Source organism: Thermobia domestica, chromosome 14 (genome assembly GCF_964235325.1).
Source record: "Thermobia domestica chromosome 14, izTheDome1.hap1.1, whole genome shotgun sequence".
NCBI lineage: Eukaryota > Metazoa > Arthropoda > Insecta > Zygentoma > Lepismatidae > Thermobia > Thermobia domestica.
In genome coordinates this window covers 136,527,761-136,552,577 of record NC_137467.1, presented here as the reverse complement: position 1 = coordinate 136,552,577, position 24,817 = coordinate 136,527,761, and the positions used below count along the sequence as shown (strand labels likewise).

Sequence of the window (24,817 nt, the reverse complement as noted above, 5' to 3'; positions counted from 1 at the left end):
TAAAACGAAAGAATTGTAGGCAAGCGATTGTGCTGAAGGCTAACCAATATTATGATACAATTTTTTAAAAAATATCACAGATTTAGAAATGAAGGAAAATAGATAGTACACTATTAAGCAAATGATTTTATAATTTGCGGAAATAAGCCTGGTGTTAAATTCATGGAACATCTAATGGAAGAAATATTGTTTGTACCAGATACATATGTTTCCCCAGTATGTCTCAAATTTTCGTACAGAAATCGTTAATTAAATGTATTCAATTTACATTTTTTTTAATTTTTGACAGCATTAAACTCTGTTAGAAATTGTCCTTAATGTACGCTGCAGAGAAATTTCCATCGTCGTCAGGAGCTGTGAGTCTGCTATAATTCGTTGTTTTCAATAATTAGAAAAATAATTCAGTGTATTATTACAGCTCTCGGGATTGATATTAGTTATATCTATGACGTCATTAGAAGTTGCAACATGTCTTTCAACGTAATAAAAGTTACCTTACTGAATACGATGTCTCAATAAAGATTGTCTATGTTGTTCATCGAAAAAAGTGAACTGCGAATGATAATAACAGAGTTCAAACAGCATATAACAACAGTCAAAACTTTTTTAGAATAAAATTTTATTGATTTTCATATCTCTCATAGTATTTGCACCTAAAGTGAGACTAATTTCTACCTTTTGTCTCATATCCTTCTTACTGCAACACCTGTCATCACAATCCACGGGTTACCACTGGTTTAGAAAATAAACTTAATAGCCTATATAGATCTACTTGGCAACACTTATAGTTCTATGTCATATTTCATAGACTTTCAACTGATATCCTAAGGATATACCTCTTACATCATTAAGGATTAAAGGAACTTACAAAGTAATATATATACCAAGAAACTTGAAATACCAAGAATCAAACTGCTGGACTCCTATTAAATAATATTACCTTGTGCTCTCAAATGAAAATTTTGTATGTCACAATTTGAAATGCCTTCAAAACAAATTTTGGTATATGCAATCATTTCACATTAAAGAAAAAAGAAAACAATTGTATTTCATATCAAATAGTAACTGTGTTACTATAGAGAAAAATAATTAGTTACATTGTTGAAATTATTAATAAAATATAACTGTGCTTATTTGAAAGTCATTATTATGACATTGTTAATAATGTAAAATGCATAGTTGGCAATGCTCTTAGTAGTGTAATGTGGTGAGAGAGAGCTCTCTCAATTTCAAGATAATTTGTTTGGAGTTTTAAAGATAGCTTTATACAACATGATCAAATATGTACTGCTGGTTAGACTTTATTTACTTCTACAATATTATTAGGGTTTAACATAATAATAATAATAATAATAATAATAATAATAATAATAATAATAATGGATATTTCGAGTACGTTTTTAACCCATTGTACGTATAAAATGTACACATGCTTGAGAGACTTCTTATAATAAAAATTTATTTATTAAAATACCTGTAAGTAGTTGAGCGTTTCAGTAGCCCAACGAAACTATTAATTTTATAATTACATCAACTTTTTTGAAGTTTTTCTTTTATCACAATTTATTTTCCATCAAATGTCAACAAACTGTCTCTTCACTTAACATGTGGAAGGTGAGTGTAGGGGCTCATAAAACCCTAGAAGGGGCCAAGCGGGGTATAAATTGTACCCCACTTATAATTTTCTATGATAGCTCTGTAAGTAATGACTGTTAGTTTCATTTTCCTTATAGCTGGCTATAAATAAATGAAGAATATAACAATGAAATAGTGTTTGTATAGAAAGTGTTATTTCGTAATATGTATATTTGTATATACATATATAAAATTTTTGATTGGGATCCAAACTGTACTCCACTCGGCACTCCGTGGAAAAAATTAAGTTATTGCAATGAACATTCTTTTACATTTGACTGGCACTACTGCTTTGTAACAATAAATTTTCTCAGAAGAATGATGTAATATTACATTAGTGAATATTGAACTTGTCACTTGGTATTGAGGATCGTTGTGTAACAACTAGCTAAAGCTCCAGAATAAACTCTGCAGGCCTGACTGAGAAAGACATATAATTTGAACTTCTTGCATATGATTCTTCATCAGATGAGGATTATATTGAGAATTTAACAGAAAACATTGACTATCAAAGTGATGAAAATGATTTTATAAGGTTTCACAACCAAACACAAATCACAAAAATTTGTTGGGGTCTAATTTGTACCCCGTTTGGCACTCCACGGGTGATAAAAAAGCTTGGATCTCCAAGTGTTAATACTGTTCTACTCTTATTAATTCAATATATAGATAGATAGATTATAAAATATAGTAATTGTAAAATATAGATAGATTATATTACTTCTAAAATAATAATCAACTTTACTTAATTATAATAATTACTTTAATAAAAGTAAAAATAATAATTACTTTAAGCAACTACTTAAAATTGAATAATAATAATACGTACCCCGTTTGGCATCCACGGGTGATAAAAAGCTTGGATCTCCAAGTGTTAATATGTTCTACTCTTAGTAATTCAATATATAGATAAATAGATTATAGAATATAGTAATTGTAAAATATAGATAGATTATATTACTTCTAAAATAATAATCTTCACTTTAAGCAACTATTTAAAATTGAATAATAATAATAATATGCTAGAAATCAATTTAAAATGCAGACTTAAAAAATAAATAACAAAAGTACCGACTATCGCACTAAACTTTCTCCCTCTCTTTTCTTAAAAATAAATCAATTTATACTGCAGTTATTACTGAAACTATACTGTAGTTACTATTGAAATATTCATTCATGACATATAAACAAAATTGTAATAGACCTTTACACTCAACTCCAAGCGTAAATTACCCCTTGTAGTTTTTTTTCATTACAAATTACTTGCAATATGTCGTACGGTTATTATTAAAATATTTATTTACGAAATATCTACAAACTCTTCTTACCAGCTTTTAAGAAAAATCTTCAAAACACAAACGCATACACGAGAATAAACTAAACCTTTTGGATTTTCTCAAGTTATAAGGTAATTAATGAAATATTTAATTATAAAATATGAACAAAATCGCTTGAGCAGCGTTTGGGAAGGTGTCTTCCCACTTTGAATAATTCTCATTTTACCTAACACTTTATCAGATGTCAATCACACATAAAAATCACACCCGCTTTTAAGATGAAATGCCAACTCCCATTTGGTCTAATTCCCATTATATCTAACAATCTTATCAGGAAGGAAATACCTCTAGATAGAAGATCTAACAATGTTTCCATTCTTATACATGTACACATTTATTTCATACAAAAATAACTTATATCAAAGAAATTTCTTGAACAACTTGCTAGCTACACTGCATAATGACTATGTATTGGTTCCTGCATACGTATTGTGTTGTATATCACACTAGACGTCAGTGTTACTTCTTGAATTGTTCTTTTTCCTTCTTTTTTTTATTTTTGGCTTATGCATATTAACTGCATTACGACATACAACATAATGTACTAATTATACTTAATAACTTATATAAGTTTTAAATTTTTATCCCGTGGGCTTTTATACGCGATTCGTTATAACTAGACTCCGAATTGACCAGGGATAATGAAGCATATCTTCGATTTTGTTTTCTTCAGCATCACAAGACTTCATTCACATCTACACTTGTTAATAACTTGTGTAATTAATTAAACAACATGTTAAATGATCAAATGAGTACTTTATAGATAAACATCCACAGCCTTCTTGTGATATGTTAGGTTTGTCGCCATATATTTTGTATTCTAAACCAACTGCGTTGTCTATTTGGATTGAAGACGATGAACAAATACTGAAATCAACACCAGTGAATAAAGAATAAAAAAGAATTGAATAAAAGAATAGCTGGAAAAGTCTATATTGTGTGCATTTTATTTAAATAAATAAATAAATTCAGAATTGACATATTATTCTGATGGCAGTTGATTATCAGTAATGTATTGACAGATGAGATCAAAGACATGAAAGACAGATTATGAAATGAATAAATTACTTTCTTTTTTTATCCTTTCTTTAGACGTTATATCCTATTATGTGCATATGTGTGATGTGTGATTCAGAAGTGATCACCTCGTACAAGTGAATGTGATATATTGTAAATTTGTGATGTGTTTTTGACAAAGGTTAACTACTGTTATGTCCGGTGCTGAACGACTGTGAGTTCACACTGTATAGTTATGATATTGTATATTTGATATATTTTTTGTTATAGTTAATTGAAATGAGAACTTTTTAAGGAAACTTAGTTGTTCATTGTGATAAGTTATTAATATGATTGTAGTAATTTCTTTGGTGTAATTTTTGGTATATTTGAAATATTTTGTTATAGTTATTTGAAATAAATGTGACCTTTGTATGAAAGTTTCTGTCATTTATGTATAAGATGGAAACACTGTCAGATCTATAATGGGGTATTTAATTCCTGATAAAATCGTTAGGCATAATGGGAGTTAGGCCAAGTGGGAATTTTAGCTAAAATGGCGGATGTGAATATTATATGTGATTGACAGCTGATAAAGTGTTAGGCAAAATGGGAATTAGCCAAATGACGAGCAAATCGTTTGGGAAAATTATCCAAAAAATACAAGCAGTCGAATAAACTAAACCTTTTGACCTTTTCAGGAGAAATGACCCATTTATTATAGCGTTATTAATGAAATTTCATGTTTATGAAATATACATAAAATTGTCTGTGACGTATATGGGAAAATCGTCCAGAAAAACTTATCCCCCAAAATAAACTAGATCTACCGCTTGCGGAATTTTAAATGGGAAACTACTTACGCCATAGTGTCGTCAGTGGTGGGTCAAGCCCGGGCCGGGGACACTACGCCTCCCAGTTTTTGAGAGATAATAATAATTCAAGTATTATTTATATATTTTGAAAGTTTACAGTAAGCGTTATATTTTATTCTTTATTGGAAAATTTTTGAAACATTAAATATTCATAATTCTTGTTAATGAAGTGCGTAAACAAATTTAAAATTAAAATGATTTGTGTAAACTCATGATATACCTATCTGTCATAGTCTGCTTTCTAGGTGCCCCCTAATTTTACCTTTTTGATCCGCCACTGAGTGTAACGTTACTAGTAAGATATGTAATTATGAAATATGAACAAAATTATCTATAATACTACCTTTGAAAACCTTCTACTCACTCAACCAGTCAGTCACCGTAGAAACTAACATAATCCTGGCTGTGATAGATTCGTGTAACCATGCTTTTATTATTATTGTTGTTATTATTATTATTATTATTAATAATAATAATAATAATAATAATATTATTATTATTATTATTAATAATAATAATAATAATAATAATATTATTATTATTATTATTATTATTATTATTATTATTATTATTATTATTATTATTATTATTATTATTATTATTATTATACAATATGCTTTCAAAAGAAAACACTTTTAAATTTAAGGAACATTCTTCAATATTACCTCTTCATTGTTATTAGATAAATGACAGCACGCAGCTAGAATAGGAGATCCATGTGCTAGATACCATTCTGCCATCGTTCGCACGCAACCTGCTACAAGATCTTTACTTGCTGATTTCGTTTCCATTTTAACGTCTTCCTCACTGCTACAGGGCACAGACTTATTTGGAAGTTCTTTGCTCAATGCAGCAAACAGCAGCGCATCTTGTAGCTGACCTGAAAAAAATAGAATACATAGTTTCTCATGAACTTTATGGAAAAAGAAGTTAAGATCCATTTTTATTTATTTACGAAGATAATTCCAGATACAGCTGAACGCCATTTTATACTGGAATGTGTAACACGTTAAAGGGATAATACTAATACTACTACTAATAATAATATCTAAGTAATAACAAGAAAGATTGACAATAGCTGACTAAAATTTATCCATTAAAGTGACGTCGTTGTGCAGAGTTATATGCCGTTTCAATTAAATAAATGTATGGGTGTATATAATATTTCATTGTATAACTTAGGAAGCTGTAGAACAGAGAGCGTTGAACTACTGACAGTCTAAGTGGTACTATATGGAAAAAATGTTACGTGTTAGTCAGAATGGAAATATAATTCTGAGAGTAGCGTTTAGGGCCTGAGTTGTCCATGTGTGAGTTTGTATAGATATTTGAAATGATTGATTTTATGAAGTGTCAAGTAATTGAATATTTAGTGTTCGTAACAGTTCATGTTTTGTCATCGTACGTATGCGAGGTACTCTGAAACGTGCTATTGGCAGGAAGAAGTTTATAACTGTGTTTAGTCAAAATAGGATTGTCTAGATAGGTGAACAATGTTCCATTTTAGGAGAAATTATTGCCTTTGTCCAGATAGGTGAACTACATTCCATTTTAATAGAAATTATTGCCTTTGTCCAGATAGGTGAACAATATCCCATTTTAGTAGAAATTATTGCCTTTGTCCAGATAGGTGAACAATATCCCATTTTAGTAGAAATTATTGTCTTTGTCCAGATAGGTGAACAATATTCCATTTTAGTAGAAATTATTGTCTTTGTCCAGATAGGTGAACAACATTCCATTTTAGTAGAAATTATTGTCTTTGTCCAGATAGATGAACAACATTCCATTTTAGTAGAAATTATTGCCTTTGTCCAGATAGGTGAACAACATTCCATTTTAGTAGAAATTATTGTCTTTGTTCAGATAGGTGAACAATATTCCATTTTAGTAGAAATTATTGTCTTTGTTCAGATAGGTGAACAATATTCCATTTTAGTAGAAATTATTGTCTTTGTTCAGATAGGTGAACAATATTCCATTTTAGTAGAAATTATTGCCTTTGTTCAGATAGGTGAAAAATATTCCATTTTAGTAGAAATTATTGTCTTTGTCCAGATAGATGAACAATATTCCATTTTAGTAGAAATTATTGTCTTTGTCCAGATAGATGAACAATATTCCATTTTAGTAGAAATTATTGTCTTTGTCCAGATAGATGAACAATATTCCATTTTAGGAGAGATTATTGCCTTTGTTCAGATAGGTGAACTACATTCCATTTTAGGAGAGATTATTGCCTTTGTTCAGATAGATGAACAATATTCCATTTTAGTAGAAATTATTGTCTTTGTCCAGATAGATGAACAATATTCCATTTTAGTAGAAATTATTGCCTTTGTCCAGATAGATGAACAATATCCCATTTTAGTAGAAATTATTGCCTTTGTCCAGATAGGTGAACAATATCCCATTTTAGTAGAAATTATTGCCTTTGTCCAGATAGGTGAACAATATCCCATTTTAGTAGAAATTATTGCCTTTGTTCAGATAGGTGAACAACATTCCATTTTAGTAGAAATTATTGCCTTTGTCCAGATAGGTGAACAACATTCCATTTTAGTAGAAATTATTGCCTTTGTCCAGATAGGTGAACAATATTCCATTTTAGGAGAGATTATTGCCTTTGTCCAGATAGATGAACAATATCCCATTTTAGTAGAAATTATTGCCTTTGTCCAAATAGGTGAACAATATCCCATTTTAGGAGAAATTATTGCCTTTGTCCAGATAGGTGAACAATATCCCATTTTAGTAGAAATTATTGCCTTTGTCCAGATAGATGAACAACATTCCATTTTAGTAGAAATTATTGTCTTTGTCCAGATAGGTGAACAACATTCCATTTTAGGAGAGATTATTGCCTTTGTCCAGATAGGTGAACAACATTCCATTTTAGGAGAGATTATTGCCTTTGTCCAGATAGGTGAACAATATTCCATTTTAGGAGAAATTATTGTCTTTGTCCAAATAGGTGAACAATATCCCATTTTAGGAGAAATTATTGTCTTTGTTCAGATAGGTGAACAATATTCCATTTTAGGAGAAATTATTGCCTTTGTTCAGATAGGTGAACAATATTCCATTTTAGGAGAAATTATTGCCTTTGTTCAGATAGGTGAACAATATTCCATTTTAGGAGAAATTATTGCCTTTGTTCAGATAGGTGAACAACATTCCATTTTAGTAGAAATTATTGCCTTGTAGAACGTTGCTAAGGAAGATAGGTTCCGTATTTCTGTTAATCTGTATAGAGGTCCTAGAAGACGAATCGTTTGTTTAGTGATAGTGTTTATGTTCTGTCAAAGTTAGTTTTATATAAAAAGTAATTCTGAGATCTTTATGATTATTGACTCTTGTAGTGGGCGAACCATTTATGAAGTATGAAGTGTGTACAATATTTTTCTTTAGGGAAAATGTTATGGATCTAATACTCATATCGGGATTTATTATTATGAGACATGTTTTACACCAAGAAGAAAAATTATCTATGTCGTGTAGAAGTAGGTCGGAGTCTTCTGTACTGTTCACTTCCCTGAAGATTTTACAGTCATCTGCAAATAAAAATATTCTGCTGGAGGTTGAGTTGAAGCCATTAGCCAGATCATCCATATACGATATGAATAAGAGTGGTCCAAATACTCTTCCCTGTGCTACTCCGCATGTTATAGGCGGCGGGTTACAAATTGATCCCGCCAAGACGACTCTCTAGGTATGACCTTGGAGGAAAGTAGCAGCGTCGTATCAATTTTGCCTGGGAGGAGCAATACTATCCAATTTAAGTAAAATTTAACAATGTTGATCACTATATTACTTACTATTGATTAAAGCCCCGAAATGATGCCCCTGACGGTACCAGTGATAGCACGGTTCATCGGGTCGATGTCTCGCTTCTGAGACTCAGCGATTCAGACAGACCCGGTTAGTCGGAAAGAGCCAGCGACCCGGAAGCAGTCACAACATCAGCTCTACAGCATTAATGTAGAATTTTATAATAGATTAATGGTGTCCACTATTCAAGCTCAATCCCATGTCTTGAATATTTCAAATATAATTTCACTTTTATTCATCTTTCCATACTGAAAGACACCAGAATAATTTTGAACGTAGACTAAACAAAAATAATATAAAAAGCACTATTTGAGCTTACCGGCATTTCTTATATTTTACACGACAAATTTTACAGGCTCGTTGTATTAAATGTTGACGATCTTTTATACGAAAATCATGTACTTTTTTTCTTTTCTGCGACTTTCTCATGCGTATACTCTGATAGATCTTATAATTATATTTCAGTGCAATGCTTTGAAACAGAACAGAAACAAAGTTATAGAATTACTGAGAAGATACAGAAAGAAAGAGGAGAAAATCGTGTTTGCATCAGTTACATTATCAGACTGATACATACTTTTCACATGCATTAGGGTGACACCGGGTTTGTCCCGGTAAATAATTCGAGACCAGTTCCATCACTGCAAAACAATGGCGTACGGAGAGTTTCATCAAGAGAAAGCGGTTCAAGCACTAAGTTTCATATATTTTCAGGTTAAACGTGATTATCGTGTATATATCAACAGAGCGTATTCTTCAGGTCAAAATAAAGCGAAAATCCTATATAATGGCATACCCAACAGAGCCTCCTTCAGCCTCTTTAGGGAATTAAAATTTCACTATGTAACAACGTCGCAGGTTAACGAATCCACCAACCAATTACGTCGATTGTTATGCAAAAAACTGGTGCTAGTGTCAACGTATATCGACTTAAACCTCCATCTAGAAAGAATCGATGTAACTATTTGATAAATTGGTAATTTTCTCTGTGATTCATTATCTCTGTGATTTCTTTTCATGATAATTGTAATCTACGATTCAGATTGAAGCATTGTCTTAAACTGCTTTATTATACACTTAATGTTTCTATGTTGCAATCATATCTAATTTTGATTTAAATATTTATTATGTTTAGAATGTAAAAGCTCACCATCTCCAACTGAAGTATTGCATCCTCTTTGCAAAGCATTATCATATATATTTAAAATAAACTATCTTGAAATCTTACTAATAGGTAAAATAGTGTGGGGAAGAGCTAAATTAAATAAGAAAATGAAATGAAATATTTCAGTTTAACGTCCCACTATTACTCCATTCAGGTGGGAAGGTTCTAGAATAGTGGTCCACTTGCCGGTAAATGTCGATCGTTGAAGGATTACTGCTAGTGTGCCACTGGCGGCAGGGTCTCGTCGAGTCGAAACATATATATAGGTTCGAGGTGTTGAAGTTATCACCGCGTAGCAGCGAGGACTTCATTTTGGTCCGCGTGCCTTCGATTTGTTGCGGAGAATCGTGAAGGAACCAACATTCCCTATCGCCAGTCATACATATATACGGTTATTATTATATATTATTTTTTCCTGACAAATTGTTCCTAAAGTAAGCTCCAGGGGTCAAGAGTAACTTCTTCGTCTATATCATGAAGTGAGAGAACTTGAGATGAGTGCGTATAATTTTATTCATGTAGATGGCAATGTCGCGATCGTTAGAAACTAAATGTGGGAGAAATATGAAATAAAGTAAATAGACGCACATCATTTTGTTATAAAATTACATGGAGAATACATTTTATCTGATCCCAAACGGTTATCGTCGAATATACACGCTTAAAGGAGCACTCTGATTGACCAAATTAAAAAGACCTCAATGATTTAGCCCTCTAGAAGCGAGAGGTTTTCTTCATCGCCTCCGTGGCGAAGTCGGAAGAATACGAGCTTAGTAATGATAAGGTAGCTGGTTCGCGCCCACCCAAGTCTAGATTCTTTTCGTGGTTTTAGGACTCACCTTAATGTAAATCACGCATATAGGTGATTTAACATTATTTTGGGGAGTAATTTTGTGATTCATTGGCGTTTCGTCGCGTCTTTACCGCTGGTGGTGTAATTTTCAAAACGTCGCTGCGAAGCCGCCAATTTTTGGCGAGAGGTCTCTAGTTGCCAACCGGTGGTCCACCGACGCTTACGGCATGGGGATGATTAAAGCAAGAAGAAGAATTGGTGGAATAAGAAAGTGGGAAGAAACGGGATCACTCCAAGAAAACCTACCGACAGGATGTTGTCCACCACAAGCTTACTTGGTAGAAATCAAACCAGAGTTCCCCGCGCAACAGAGGTAAGCGCCTTACCACTAAGCCATAAATTAAATAAGAAAGTCAAGTAGTAGACTCTATATAATTGAATATTAGGAGTAGTAGAAAATGGATCGATCTGGCTCATAATAGAACATACTAGGACAACTCAGGAGCCCCTGGGAAAATGACCATCGTACACCGTGAGCCAACGGTCTTTTACGACCTCCATTTTAGGGGTGAATTTATTCCCTTTTATGAGCACTTTTTAGGGGGTGTATTCGTTCTCTTTTACGAGCACATTTTAGGGGTGAACTCGTTCAAATTATGAGCATATTTTCCAACCCCTACGAACACATAGCAGAACATCAGACTACGTAACATAACGAACATACAGCAGAGCAGATTGAACTCGTTCCCTTTTATGAACACTTTTTCAGGGGTGAACTCGTTCTCTTTTATGAGCACATTTTAAGGGTGTACTCGTTTCCTTTTATGAGCATATTTTTCAACCCCTATTTTAACATAGGAGATAACACATAAGATTACGAACACATAGAAGAGCAGATAACACATAACACTACGTAACACACAGAAGAACAGATAACACATAAGAGTACGTAACATAACAAGGGTGTATTCATTCTCTTTTATGAGCATATTTTTCAACCCCTATTTTAACATAGGAGATAACACATAAGATTACGAACACATAGAAGAGAAGATAACACATAACACTACGTAATTTTAACATAGCAGAAATTACACTGAGACTATGAACACATAGCAGAGCATAAGACTACGTAACACACAACAACCTCCATTTTAGGGGTGGACTCGTTCTCTTTTATGAGCATATTTTTCAACCCCTACGAACACATAGCAGTGGTGTATTCGTTTTCAACCCCTTAGCATAAGACTATGCAACTTAGCAGTTACGAACACATAGTAGAGCAGATAATAAACACAACAACCTCCATTTTAGAGGTGAATTTATTCCCTTTTATGAGCATATTTTCCAACCCCTATTTCAACATGACAGAGACTACGAAACATGGCGGACATAGCACAGGGTGTGTATTCATTTTCTCCACCCCTAATTGAACATAGCAGAAATTACGCTGAGAGTACGTAACACACAAAAACCTCCATTTTAGGGGTGGACTCGTTCTCTTTTATAATTACTTTTCCAACCCCTATTTTACCATAGCAGAAATTACATAAAAAATTTTTTTCAACCCCTATTTTAAGACAATTAATACCTATGTAACATAGCGATTGGATGCGCTCTTTGAACCGATTTAGATGGAACTCGGCATATGGGGGTTTTCGAGCATGCTGAGTACGAATATCATACTTATTTTTACCTGGGTCCTATAGTTTATGTGGCATACGCCCTTTTTATGACAATTTTAACCGATTTGGGTGAAACTCGGTATATGGGGGTTTTCGGACATGCTGATTACAAATATCATACTTATTTTTATCTGGGTCTTATAGTTTATGTGGTATACGCTCTTTCTATGACAATTTTAACCGATTTGAATGAAACTCGGTATATGAGGGTTTTCGGACATGCTGATTACAAATATCATACTTATTTTTATCTGGGTCTGATAGTTTATGTGGGATACGCCCTTTGTATGACACTTAAAACCTAATAACTCGAAAACGGAGCCAAATATCGAAGTGGTGTTTCCACATTTAGCAATAGGTCATCAGGTACTACAAGTTCCAAAATTAGTGGTCATCGAGGTCGAAGGTCAAAATACTTAAAACCTAATAACACGAAAACTGAACCACATATTGAGGTGCTGTTTCCACATTTAGTAATCGGCCACCAACTACTACAAGTTCCAAAATAATGATCATCGACGTCAAAAGTCAACATACTTAAAACCCAATAACTCGAAAACGGAGCCACACATTGAAGTGCTGTTTCCACATTTAGTAACTGGTCATCAACTACTACAAGTTCCAAAATAACGATCATCGAGGTCAAAGGTCAACATACTTAAAACCTAATAACACGAAAACTGAACCACATATTGAGGTGCTGTTTCCACATTTAGTAATCGGCCACCAACTACTACAAGTTCCAAAATAATGATCATCGAGGTCAAAGGTCAACATACTTAACACCCAATAACTCGAAAACGGAGCCACACATTGAAGTGCTGTTTCCACATTTAGTAACTGGTCATCAACTACTACAAGTTCCAAAATAATGATCATCGAGGTCAAAGGTCAACATACTTAAAACCTAATAACACGAAAACTAAACCACATATTGAGGTGCTGTTTCCACATTTAGTAATCGGCCACCAACTACTACCAGTTCCAAAATAATGATCATCGAGATCAAAGGTCAACATACTTAACACCCAATAACTCGAAAACGGAGCCACACATTGAAGTGCTGTTTCCACATTTAGTAACTGGTCATCAACTACTACAAGTTCCAAAATAATGATCATCGAGGTCAAAGGTCAACATACTTAAAACCCAATCACTTGAAAACTGAGCCACATATTGAGGTGCTGTTTCCACATTTAGTAATCGGCCACCAACTACTACAAGTTCCAAAATACTGATCATCGAGGTCAAAAGTCAACATACTTAAAACCTAATAACACGAAAACTGAGCCACATATTGAGGTGCTGTTTCCACATTTAGTAATAGTTCATCAATCACTGCAAGTTCCAAAATAATGACCATCGAGAGCTTGTAAACGGAGCAACGGATAAATTTTGTACAAAGCAGAAAAAGGGAAGGAGGAATAAATTTGAGTGGCCTAGTCAATTTTGTACCAACGAGAAATGCCATTTTAACTAGCTGAGAATTATATGTCTTCTTGTACTAATTAAATAAACGAAGGAATATTGTACCAATGAGAAATGTCATTTTTTCTAGACCATGTTCTAATATTTAAACAAACGAAGGGGTGAATTTGAGTGACCTATTCAATTTTGCACCAACGAGAAATAATTGCGTATTTTAAACAAACAATCGGATAAATTTAACCGGCTCAGAAGTTCAATACTATTTTGTACTCTTGAGTGAGCTTTCCAATTTTGTAGCAAGAAGGATCATTTTTTAAACTAACTCAGAATTTCATTTCATTTTGTAATACTCAAATTTGGATGAAGTGTTTAGTTTTGAACGAACCAGAAACATTTGATTGGATTATTTCCTTATGTACCAACTGGAAAAAGTGAAGGGCCATTATTCAAATAAACGAAGGAATACCAACTAGAAAAAGAAGAAGTGAAATATGAATAAAATTTAGGTGGACTATTTTCTTTTGTACCAACTGGAAAAGAGAAGAAGAGCTACTTTAACTAGCTCATTATGTACTGTTTAAAGAAACGAAAATTGACTATTTAACTAGCTCAGAATTTATGTAAGAATAATTTCGATGTTCTACTTTTTATACCAACGAGAATAAAATGAACTAGCTGAATATTTAAATATACGAAAGAATAAATTTAAGTGACCTATTCAATTTTGTACCAATGAGAAATGGCATTTTTAACTGGTTCAGAATTTTACTACTCAAATAAACAATGGAATATTTAGTTTTGTACCACCGAGAAAAAACAAAGAATATTGTACCATTTTGGAGTATTCAAATAAACAAAGGAATTATAACTTGTGTCAACTCTAAAATCAATTAACGAAGTAATGCATTTGAAAAACCGAAGTTGAGTATTTTATACCATTTTGTATTATTTCAACAAACAAAGGAATAAGCAAAAAAGGATCATTTTATATCATTTTAATCTAGTCTAATAAACGAAGGCATAAATATGAGTGAGCTATTTAATTTTGTAGCAACCAAAGGATTTTCACGAAAGAACAAAATTGTAGTAATCATAAAAACCGAAGAAGACCCATTTTAACTAACTGAGAATTTATGTACCTTTTTGTACTATTTAAACAAACGATGGAATAAATTTGAGTGACCTGTTTTTTGTACTAACCAGAAAAATCGAAGAAGGTTCCTTTGTACTAGCCCAATGAACGAAAGAGCAAATTTGGGTGTCCTACTTTTTTTTTATACCAAACAAGGAAGAACCATTTTGTACTACTCAAATAAACGAAAGAAAAAGCGAAAAAAGACCAATTTAACTAGCTCAGAATTTATATACGTTTTGTACCAGCGTGAAATGCCATTTTAACCAGCTCAGTAGTATTCAAATAATCAAAAAACCGAAGAAGGATCATTTTAACTAGCTCAGAATTTCTGTACTTTTGTGCCATTCAAACAAATGAAAAAACTAAATTTGGATTTTTTGTGCCAAGCAGAAAAAGGAAAGGCGAAGAAGGATCATTTTATACCTTTATGTGCTATTTAAATAAACGAAGGAATAAATTTGAGTGATCTATTCAATTTTATACCAATCAGAAGAAAAGCAAAGAAGGACCATTTTAACTAGCTGAGTATTTTTGTGCTACACAAATCACCAAATGAATAAATTTGAGTGACCTATTCAATTTGGTATCAACAAGAAATACCATTTTAAATAACTCAGCATTTTATACCTTTTTGTGCTATTTAAATAAAAGAAGAAAGCGAAGGAGGTCCAATTTAGCTAACACAGAATTTTATACCATTTTGTACTAATCAAATAAACGAAGGAATAAATTTTTGTGACCTATTCAGTTTTGAAAACAAGCAGGAAAAGAAAACAATTAACATTTTGTACTAATCAAATAACCATATTAACTAACTCAAAGAAACGAAAGAATAAATTTTGAGTGGCTTAAGCAAAGAAGGTCAATTTGTACCTTTTGTGCTATTAAAACTGAGTGACCTATTCAGTAGAAAAATTTTGTTTGCAAAAAAAACGGAGAAGGTCTATTTTATGTACATTTTGTACTACTCAAATTCTACTTTCTGTATCAAACAAACGACGGAATAAGCTCAGAATTTCTATACCTTTTTGTGTTATTCAAATAAACGAAGGAATAAATTTGTGTGACCTATTCACTTTTGTAGCAAGTCCCTTTTAGTTTTATACCAACCATGAAGGTCCATTATACCATTTGTATTACTCTATTTCATTTTTGTAACAATCAGAAGAAAACAGCTCAGAATTTTATACCTTTGTGGTGTTACATTTTGTATATTTTTGTGTCATCCGGAGAACAATTTAAATTGACTCTCCCGTCACTAAGAAAGGCTCATAAAATATTGAACGTGAGATTTAACAAACCAGAGTTGAGTTATAATTGTGTAGAACAGACTACATAGCAATTTGCGTACTAAAGAAAAAAGAAGAAAGAGCATACTTGACCATTTTGAATCAGCAGAATAAGAGATTATATCAAAGTAAGAAAAGTTTTCAAAGTTCCATGTTGCTGCAGATATTTAAACAACGTTACGAATGCGTTACCTAACATTTGTATTGCTAGTATCCTGCGTATTGCTCAACGATTCAATTATTTTTTAAAAATTTTTTCCTCGTCTAAGGTAAATTATATGAAACTTCAAATATATATTTTTGCATTTATGTATTTTATTATAATGGAATATAAGTTTATAGAGTATATTTGGAAAATAATAGAACATACATCATGATGTTTTATATTGCTTGAAACATATTATTAAACACGGAGAATGCATAGAATGCTTTTATTGTAGGTATATAAATAGACGTATCACACTTGATTTGTTTTTGCTGAAGAGTAGAAAAATGACTAGCATGGAAATTGCTTGTTTCACCTAGAGAAAAAGAAATTCAGCGTGAAAACGAGAAACTTATACTGTTAATCCAGCCGTCTGACCCCGATTTGCCAGATGAATTACGTGATAAAGTGAGAATCATATATCCAACACAAGAAATAGAAGAAGTGTATTATTTTAGACGCTATAATAGATATAATGATGAAATACTCCTGGAAAGTGATGATGACAGTGTTTCAAATATTACCTGTTTTGAACTGGAAGCTAATGAGTGCGAGTGTACTAGTGAAAGTATTAGTCATACATGTGTTATACAATTATTTAATGAGTATACACCAAATTCAGTATTATTATGTGAAGCATGTTCTAAACATAATGAGAATGAAAAAGATCACAACTGTTTGCTGCAGCATGATTACGAATTATTGCAAAAGGTGTGGACGATCTTAATTAAACGTGAAATGAGAGAAAAAATCTATAAACTTTATACAAAGAAGCATTTTAAAAGTTGTAATATTAAGAACACTTATACTTAGAAAAAATTTAATCTGGTATATGAATACATTACAGAGTGTGACTATTATATCAACAAAAAAGTAGAAATGTTTTTAGAGAAAGATAAACAATTATTTAATTCTGTAAATGAACACTGAGCCCACTGTAGCATATGCATTTGATTGTGTAAAAATAGAAGAACTTGAACTGTTAAATGGATCAATTTGTAGTATTGTAATATTACAAACATTGGACTCTGGCAACTGAATTGTCAGGGAGAGTCAATTTAAATTGTTCTCTGGATGACACAAAAATATACAAAATGTAACACCACAAAGGTATAAAATTCTGAGCTGTTTTCTTCTGATTGTTACAAAAATGAAATAGAGTAATACAAATGGTATAATGGACCTTCATAGTTAGTATAAAACTAAAAGGGGCTTGCTACAAAAGTGAATAGGTCACACAAATTTATTCCTTCGTTTATTTGAATAACACAAAAAGGTATAGAAATTCTGAGCTTATTCCGTCGATTGTTTGATACAGAAAGTAGAATTTGAGTAGTACAAAATGTACATAAAATAGACCTTCTCCGTTTTTTTGCAAACAAAATTTTTTCTACTGAATAGGTCACTCAGTTTTAATAGCACAAAAGGTACAAATTGACCTTCTTTGCTTAAGCCACTCAAAATTTATTCTTTCGTTTCTTTGAGTTAGTTAATATGGTTATTTGATTAGTACAAAATGTTAATTGTTTTCTTTTCCTGCTTGTTTTCAAAACTGAATAGGTCACAAAAATTTATTCCTTCGTTTATTTGATTAGTACAAAATGGTATAAAATTCTGTGTTAGCTAAATTGGACCTCCTTCGCTTTCTTCTTTTATTTAAATAGCACAAAAAGGTATAAAATGCTGAGTTATTTAAAATGGTATTTCTTGTTGATACCAAATTGAATAGGTCACTCAAATTTATTCATTTGGTGATTTGTGTAGCACAAAAATACTCAGCTAGTTAAAATGGTCCTTCTTTGCTTTTCTTCTGATTGGTATAAAATTGAATAGATCACTCAAATTTATTCCTTCGTTTATTTAAATAGCACATAAAGGTTTAAAATGATCCTTCTTCGCCTTTCCTTTTTCTGCTTGGCACAAAAAATCCAAATTTAGTTTTTTCATTTGTTTGAATGGCACAAAAGTACAGAAATTCTGAGCTAGTTAAAATGATCCTTCTTCGGTTTTTTGATTATTTGAATACTACTGAGCTGGTTAAAATGGCATTTCACGCTGGTACAAAACGTATATAAATTCTGAGCTAGTTAAATTGGTCTTTTTTCGCTTTTTCTTTCGTTTATTTGAGTAGTACAAAATGGTTCTTCCTTGTTTGGTATAAAAAAAAGTAGGACACCCAAATTTGCTCTTTCGTTCATTGGGCTAGTACAAAGGAACCTTCTTCGATTTTTCTGGTTAGTACAAAAAACAGGTCACTCAAATTTATTCCATCGTTTGTTTAAATAGTACAAAAAGGTACATAAATTCTCAGTTAGTTAAAATGGGTCTTCTTCGGTTTTTATGATTACTACAATTTTGTTCTTTCGTGAAAATCCTTTGGTTGCTACAAAATTAAATAGCTCACTCATATTTATGCCTTCGTTTATTAGACTAGATTAAAATGATATAAAATGATCCTTTTTTGCTTATTTCTTTGTTTGTTGAAATAATACAAAATGGTATAAAATACTCAACTTCGGTTTTTCAAATGCATTACTTCGTTTAATTGATTTTAGAGTTGACACAAGTTATAATTCCTTTGTTTATTTGAATACTCCAAAATGGTACAATATTCTTTGTTTTTTCTCGGTGGTACAAAACTAAATATTCCATTGTTTATTTGAGTAGTAAAATTCTGAACCAGTTAAAAATGCCATTTCTCATTGGTACAAAATTGAATAGGTCACTTAAATTTATTCTTTCGTATATTTAAATATTCAGCTAGTTCATTTTTTTCTCATTGGTATAAAAAGTAGAACATCGAAATTATTCTTACATAAATTCTGAGCTAGTTAAATAGTCAATTTTCGTTTCTTTAAACAGTACATAATGAGCTAGTTAAAGTAGCTCTTCTTCTCTTTTCCAGTTGGTACAAAAGAAAATAGTCCACCTAAATTTTATTCATATTTCACTTCTTTTTTTTCTAGTTGGTATTCCTTCGTTTATTTGAATAATGGCCCTTCACTTTTTGAATAGGTCACTTAAATTTATTCTTTCGTATATTTAAATATTCAGCTAGTTCATTTTTTCTCATTGGTATAAAAAGTAGAACATCGAAATTATTCTTACATAAATTCTGAGCTAGTTAAATAGTCAATTTTCGTTTCTTTAAACAGTACATAATGAGCTAGTTAAAGTAGCTCTTCTTCTCTTTTCCAGTTGGTACAAAAGAAAATAGTCCACCTAAATTTTATTCATACTTCACTTCTTTTTTTCTAGTTGGTATTCCTTCGTTTATTTGAATAATGGCCCTTCACTTTTTCCAGTTGGTACATAAGGAAATAATCCAATCAAATGTTTCTGGTTCGTACAAAACTAAACACTCCATCCAAATTTGAGTATTACAAAATGAAATGAAATTCTGAGTTAGTTTAAAAAATGATCCTTCTTGCTACAAAATTGGAAAGCTCACTCAAGAGTACAAAATAGTATTGAACTTCTGAGCCGGTTAAATTTATCCGATTGTTTGTTTAAAATACGCAATTATTTCTCGTTGGTGCAAAATTGAATAGGTCACTCAAATTCACCCCTTCGTTTGTTTAAATATTAGAACATGGTCTAGAAAAAATGACATTTCTCATTGGTACAATATTCCCTCGTTTATTTAATTAGTACAAGAAGACATATAATTCTCAGCTAGTTAAAATGGCATTTCTCGTTGGTACAAAATTGAATAGGCCACTCAAATTTATTCCTCCTTCCCTTTTTCTGCTTTGTACAAAATTTATCCGTTGCTCCGTTTACAAGCTCTCGATGGTCATTATTTTGGAACTTGCAGTGATTGATGAACTATTACTAAATGTGGAAACAGCACCTCAATATGTGGCTCAGTTTTCGTGTTATTAGGTTTTAAGTATGTTGACTTTTGACCTCGATGATCAGTATTTTGGAACTTGTAGTAGTTGGTGGCCGATTACTAAATGTGGAAACAGCACCTCAATATGTGGCTCAGTTTTCAAGTGATTGGGTTTTAAGTATGTTGACCTTTGACCTCGATGATCATTATTTTGGAACTTGTAGTAGTTGATGACCAGTTACTAAATGTGGAAACAGCACTTCAATGTGTGGCTCCGTTTTCGAGTTATTGGGTGTTAAGTATGTTGACCTTTGACCTCGATGATCATTATTTTGGAACTGGTAGTAGTTGGTGGCCGATTACTAAATGTGGAAACAGCACCTCAATATGTGGTTTAGTTTTCGTGTTATTAGGTTTTAAGTATGTTGACCTTTGACCTCGATAATCATTATTTTGGAACTTGTAGTAGTTGATGACCAGTTACTAAATGTGGAAACAGCACTTCAATGTGTGGCTCCGTTTTCGAGTTATTGGGTGTTAAGTATGTTGACCTTTGACCTCGATGATCATTATTTTGGAACTTGTAGTAGTTGGTGGCCGATTACTAAATGTGGAAACAGCACCTCAATATGTGGTTCAGTTTTCGTGTTATTAGGTTTTAAGTATTTTGACCTTCGACCTCGATGACCACTAATTTTGGAACTTGTAGTACCTGATGACCTATTGCTAAATGTGGAAACACCACTTCGATATTTGGCTCCGTTTTCGAGTTATTAGGTTTTAAGTGTCATACAAAGGGCGTATCCCACATAAACTATCAGACCCAGATAAAAATAAGTATGATATTTGTAATCAGCATGTCCGAAAACCCTCATATACCGAGTTTCATTCAAATCGGTTAAAATTGTCATAGAAAGAGCGTATACCACATAAACTATAAGACCCAGATAAAAATAAGTATGATATTTGTAATCAGCATGTCCGAAAACCCCCATATACCGAGTTTCACCCAAATCGGTTAAAATTGTCATAAAAAGGGCGTATGCCACATAAACTATAGGACCCAAGTAAAAATAAGTATGATATTCGTACTCAGCATGCTCGAAAACCCCCATATGCCGAGTTCCATCTAAATCGGTTCAAAGAGCGCATCCAATCGCTATGTTACATAGGTATTCATTGTCTTAAAATAGGGGTTGAAAAAATTTTTTTATGTAATTTCTGCTATGGTAAAATAGGGGTTGGAAAAGTAATTATAAAAGAGAACGAGTCCACCCCTAAAATGGAGGTTTTTGTGTGTTACGTACTCTCAGTGTAATTTCTGCTATGTTCAATTAGGGGTGGAGAAAATGAATACACACCCTGTGCTATGTCCGCCATGTTTCGTAGTCTCTGTCATGTTGAAATAGGGGTTGGAAAATATGCTCATAAAAGGGAATAAATTCACCCCTAAAATGGAGGTTGTTGTGTTTATTATCTGCTCTACTATGTGTTCGTAACTGCTAAGTTGCATAGTCTTATGCTAAGGGGTTGAAAACGAATACACCTCTGCTATGTGTTCGTAGGGGTTGAAAAATATGCTCATAAAAGAGAACGAGTCCACCCCTAAAATGGAGGTTGTTGTGTGTTACGTAGTCTTATGCTCTGCTATGTGTTCATAGTCTCAGTGTAATTTCTGCTATGTTAAAATTACGTAGTGTTATGTGTTATCTTCTCTTCTATGTGTTCGTAATCTTATGTGTTATCTCCTATGTTAAAATAGGGGTTGAAAAATATGCTCATAAAAGAGAATGAATACACCCTTGTTATGTTACATACTCTTATGTGTTATCTGTTCTGCTGTGTGTTACGTAGTGTTATGTGTTATCTGCTCTTCTATGTGTTCGTAATCTTATGTGTTATCTCCTATGTTAAAATAGGGGTTGAAAAATATGCTCATAAAAGGAAACGAGTACACCCTTAAAATGTGCTCATAAAAGAGAACGAGTTCACCCCTGAAAAAGTGTTCATAAAAGGGAACGAGTCCAATCTGCTCTGCTGTATGTTCGTTATGTTACGTAGTCTGATGTTCTGCTATGTGTTCGTAGGGGTTGGAAAATATGCTCATAAAAGGGAACGAGTTCACCCCTAAAATGTGCTCGTAAAAGAGAACGAATACACCCCCTAAAAAGTGCTCATAAAAGGGAATAAATTCACCCCTAAAATGGAGGTCGTAAAAGACAGTGGGCTCACGGTGTACGATGGTCATTTTCCCAGGGGCTCCTGAGTTGTCCTAGTATGTTCTATTATGAGCCAGATCGATCCATTTTCTACTACTATTAGGCTATATGTAACAAATTTTATGTTCATAAAGCTTATTTTTCTTAAAGCTTTTGTAATTAATGTCGCAAATCCTCCGATGCTTTGTAATATGTGTCAAAGAAATAAATACATGTTTCTCGCAAGATACTATCGTCTGCCCCTTGCTATAATAATAAAAATAAAATACCACATACTATCACATATCACTTCACCGGCAGATTCCTATTTTCTGATCAATTAAATCTGTATTTCTGGACATTGTAGCAAGAAATGTGTTTGTTTCTTTACGGACTGTACGAAAAGCAGAGCAAATGCAATAAAAACGAAACAAGGAAAAAAATATTCGATATAAAGAGATTTTATCTCTCGAATAAATCACTCAATGTATTACAAGCGCATATCTACGACTCGAGCATTTCAGTAGAACTATTAATAGGCGTTTGCTGTGGTCAAGTGGAATTAGCAAGGCGTTTGCGGTAATGGTGAGCGACAGTTCGGTAACCACTCCGGATTTTGTTTTTCAATATAAGGATAATTATTTTTTCTAAATATAAAGTTATATTTTGAATATTTCAAGTTGTTATAAAAACAAAATCAGATAATCTGTCAGCGTTCAAACTTCTGCCACTTTTATATGAGGACGATCCCATGGGAAATTTAAACAGACTACTAAAATATCAAATTGAAGCCACACAACCAAAATGAGAATTCATGTTCCCACTTTATATGTATAGTTATTACTTGGTTTTCGATTAACAATAGTTATTGTAATTCATAATATAGTTCTTTCGCATAAAACAATACGAGCATTCATATAGAAAAAAATACTGGTTAATACGAAATTAAATCGAAATCCTAATAATTTGCAATAACCATTTTTCTTATTGTTTTTAAGAATATTTACGTGTATAAACCATGTGTATTATCTGATACGTTACATACAATTATTATTAAAACCTGAAGATTAAAGTTACATCGGGAGTCAATTTCATTACTTGAACTACTTAAGTGTTGAGTTTGAGGACAGAATCATTCTCATGAGTTTGAAACACAAATGAGACATCCTCACGATTAACGTGAGTTGAATCAATTCCATTGAATATTTTAGGCTTATTTTTCTCTAAAAAGGTCACTATCACAGGAGTTGCGTACTTGTAAATGTTGCAAACATTCTAGTTCAAAAATTAAATAGATGAAACATACATATAATACTGTTTACTTTCAACAGATTTGACCACGCTCTTTTTCACCCCTCTCAAGTGAAATACGGTTTGGACAAACAAATTGGTAATAAGTGAATGGTCACAGCAAACTCATTTTCTGGCCGCAGGGGCATCAGGTTTAAAACCATGCTCCTTCTGGTCTAGGAGGGGGTATGGGAGGTAAAACAAAAGTTTATGCTGGAAAACTTTCAAGTGTGCAAATAAAAGAAATACTTCCTACGGTTATTTAGCAAATTCCAAATTAAGAACGTCAATGTGCAATTTTGGGAAATAAAATCTTTGTAATTAACGTTCTAAGCTTGTGTTCTGTAGGCTAAATGAAACGGATAGTTAATTGAAGTGATTGATTAAGGATTTTAGTTAATTAAAGTGATTGATTAAGGATTTTAGTTAATTAAAGTGATTGATTAAGGATTTTAGTTAATTAAACTAATTGATTAATAATTTTAATTAATTAAAGTGATGGATTAAGGATTTGAGTTTAAGTAGTATAGGCGTCTGTACGGACCACTTTTTTTGGACCACTTTTTCAATGATAAATTTATGAAGCCACCATTGATCATTACACTTTAACACAGAAGGATACCCCTAAGTGAGATTGAATATGCTTTTATGACATTTAAAATCATAAAAACTTACATTTAAAATATTACAGTGGAATCCTGCACAAAATATATTTACTGCATCATAATCTCCAGTTTCTAAGCTTTCATTTGACACTTGAATCATGAAAATCCGTTGATAATTAGTTTTAAAAAACTCAATGAGAAGGAATACATACAAAGATTACATACAACTCCGGAATAGGTGATCTGTCACTGATTCATTTGAACGATTTCAGTACCAGCGCAGGACTGGATAATCCGATTCTCTTTCCTTGTTCTCAAATCATTCCTTCAACAGAACTTCTAGCAGTAGACACCAGATGGCGCTGCTATGACGTAATCCCGCGAGATGGGACTACGCAATGACTATGTCGAAATCCCACGGTATGGGACTACGTAATTGATATACGTCATATATCCTTCCACCTCCAGCAAGAGAGAGAATGACTTACATATAGCTCAACATGATTTCCTCAACA

General features: G+C 32.4%; 2 protein-coding genes across 19 annotated transcripts in view; one reads left to right on the top strand and one right to left on the bottom strand.

The window, feature by feature from the left end:
- The window catches only part of LOC145670338 (uncharacterized), a 493,290-nt gene that overhangs the window by 156,028 nt on the left and 312,445 nt on the right, over nucleotides 1-24,817 (top strand). The gene's annotated exons all lie outside the window — the stretch shown is intronic.
- Nucleotides 1-24,817, bottom strand: part of LOC145670337 (WD repeat-containing protein 17-like) — a 246,114-nt gene that overhangs the window by 65,014 nt on the left and 156,283 nt on the right. For both annotated transcript variants that reach the window (XM_081738874.1, XM_081738872.1), the window contains one exon: nucleotides 5,509-5,723. In XM_081738874.1, the coding sequence (XP_081595000.1) occupies nucleotides 5,509-5,723 (215 nt within the window). The remainder of the gene's footprint in view (nucleotides 1-5,508; nucleotides 5,724-24,817) is intronic.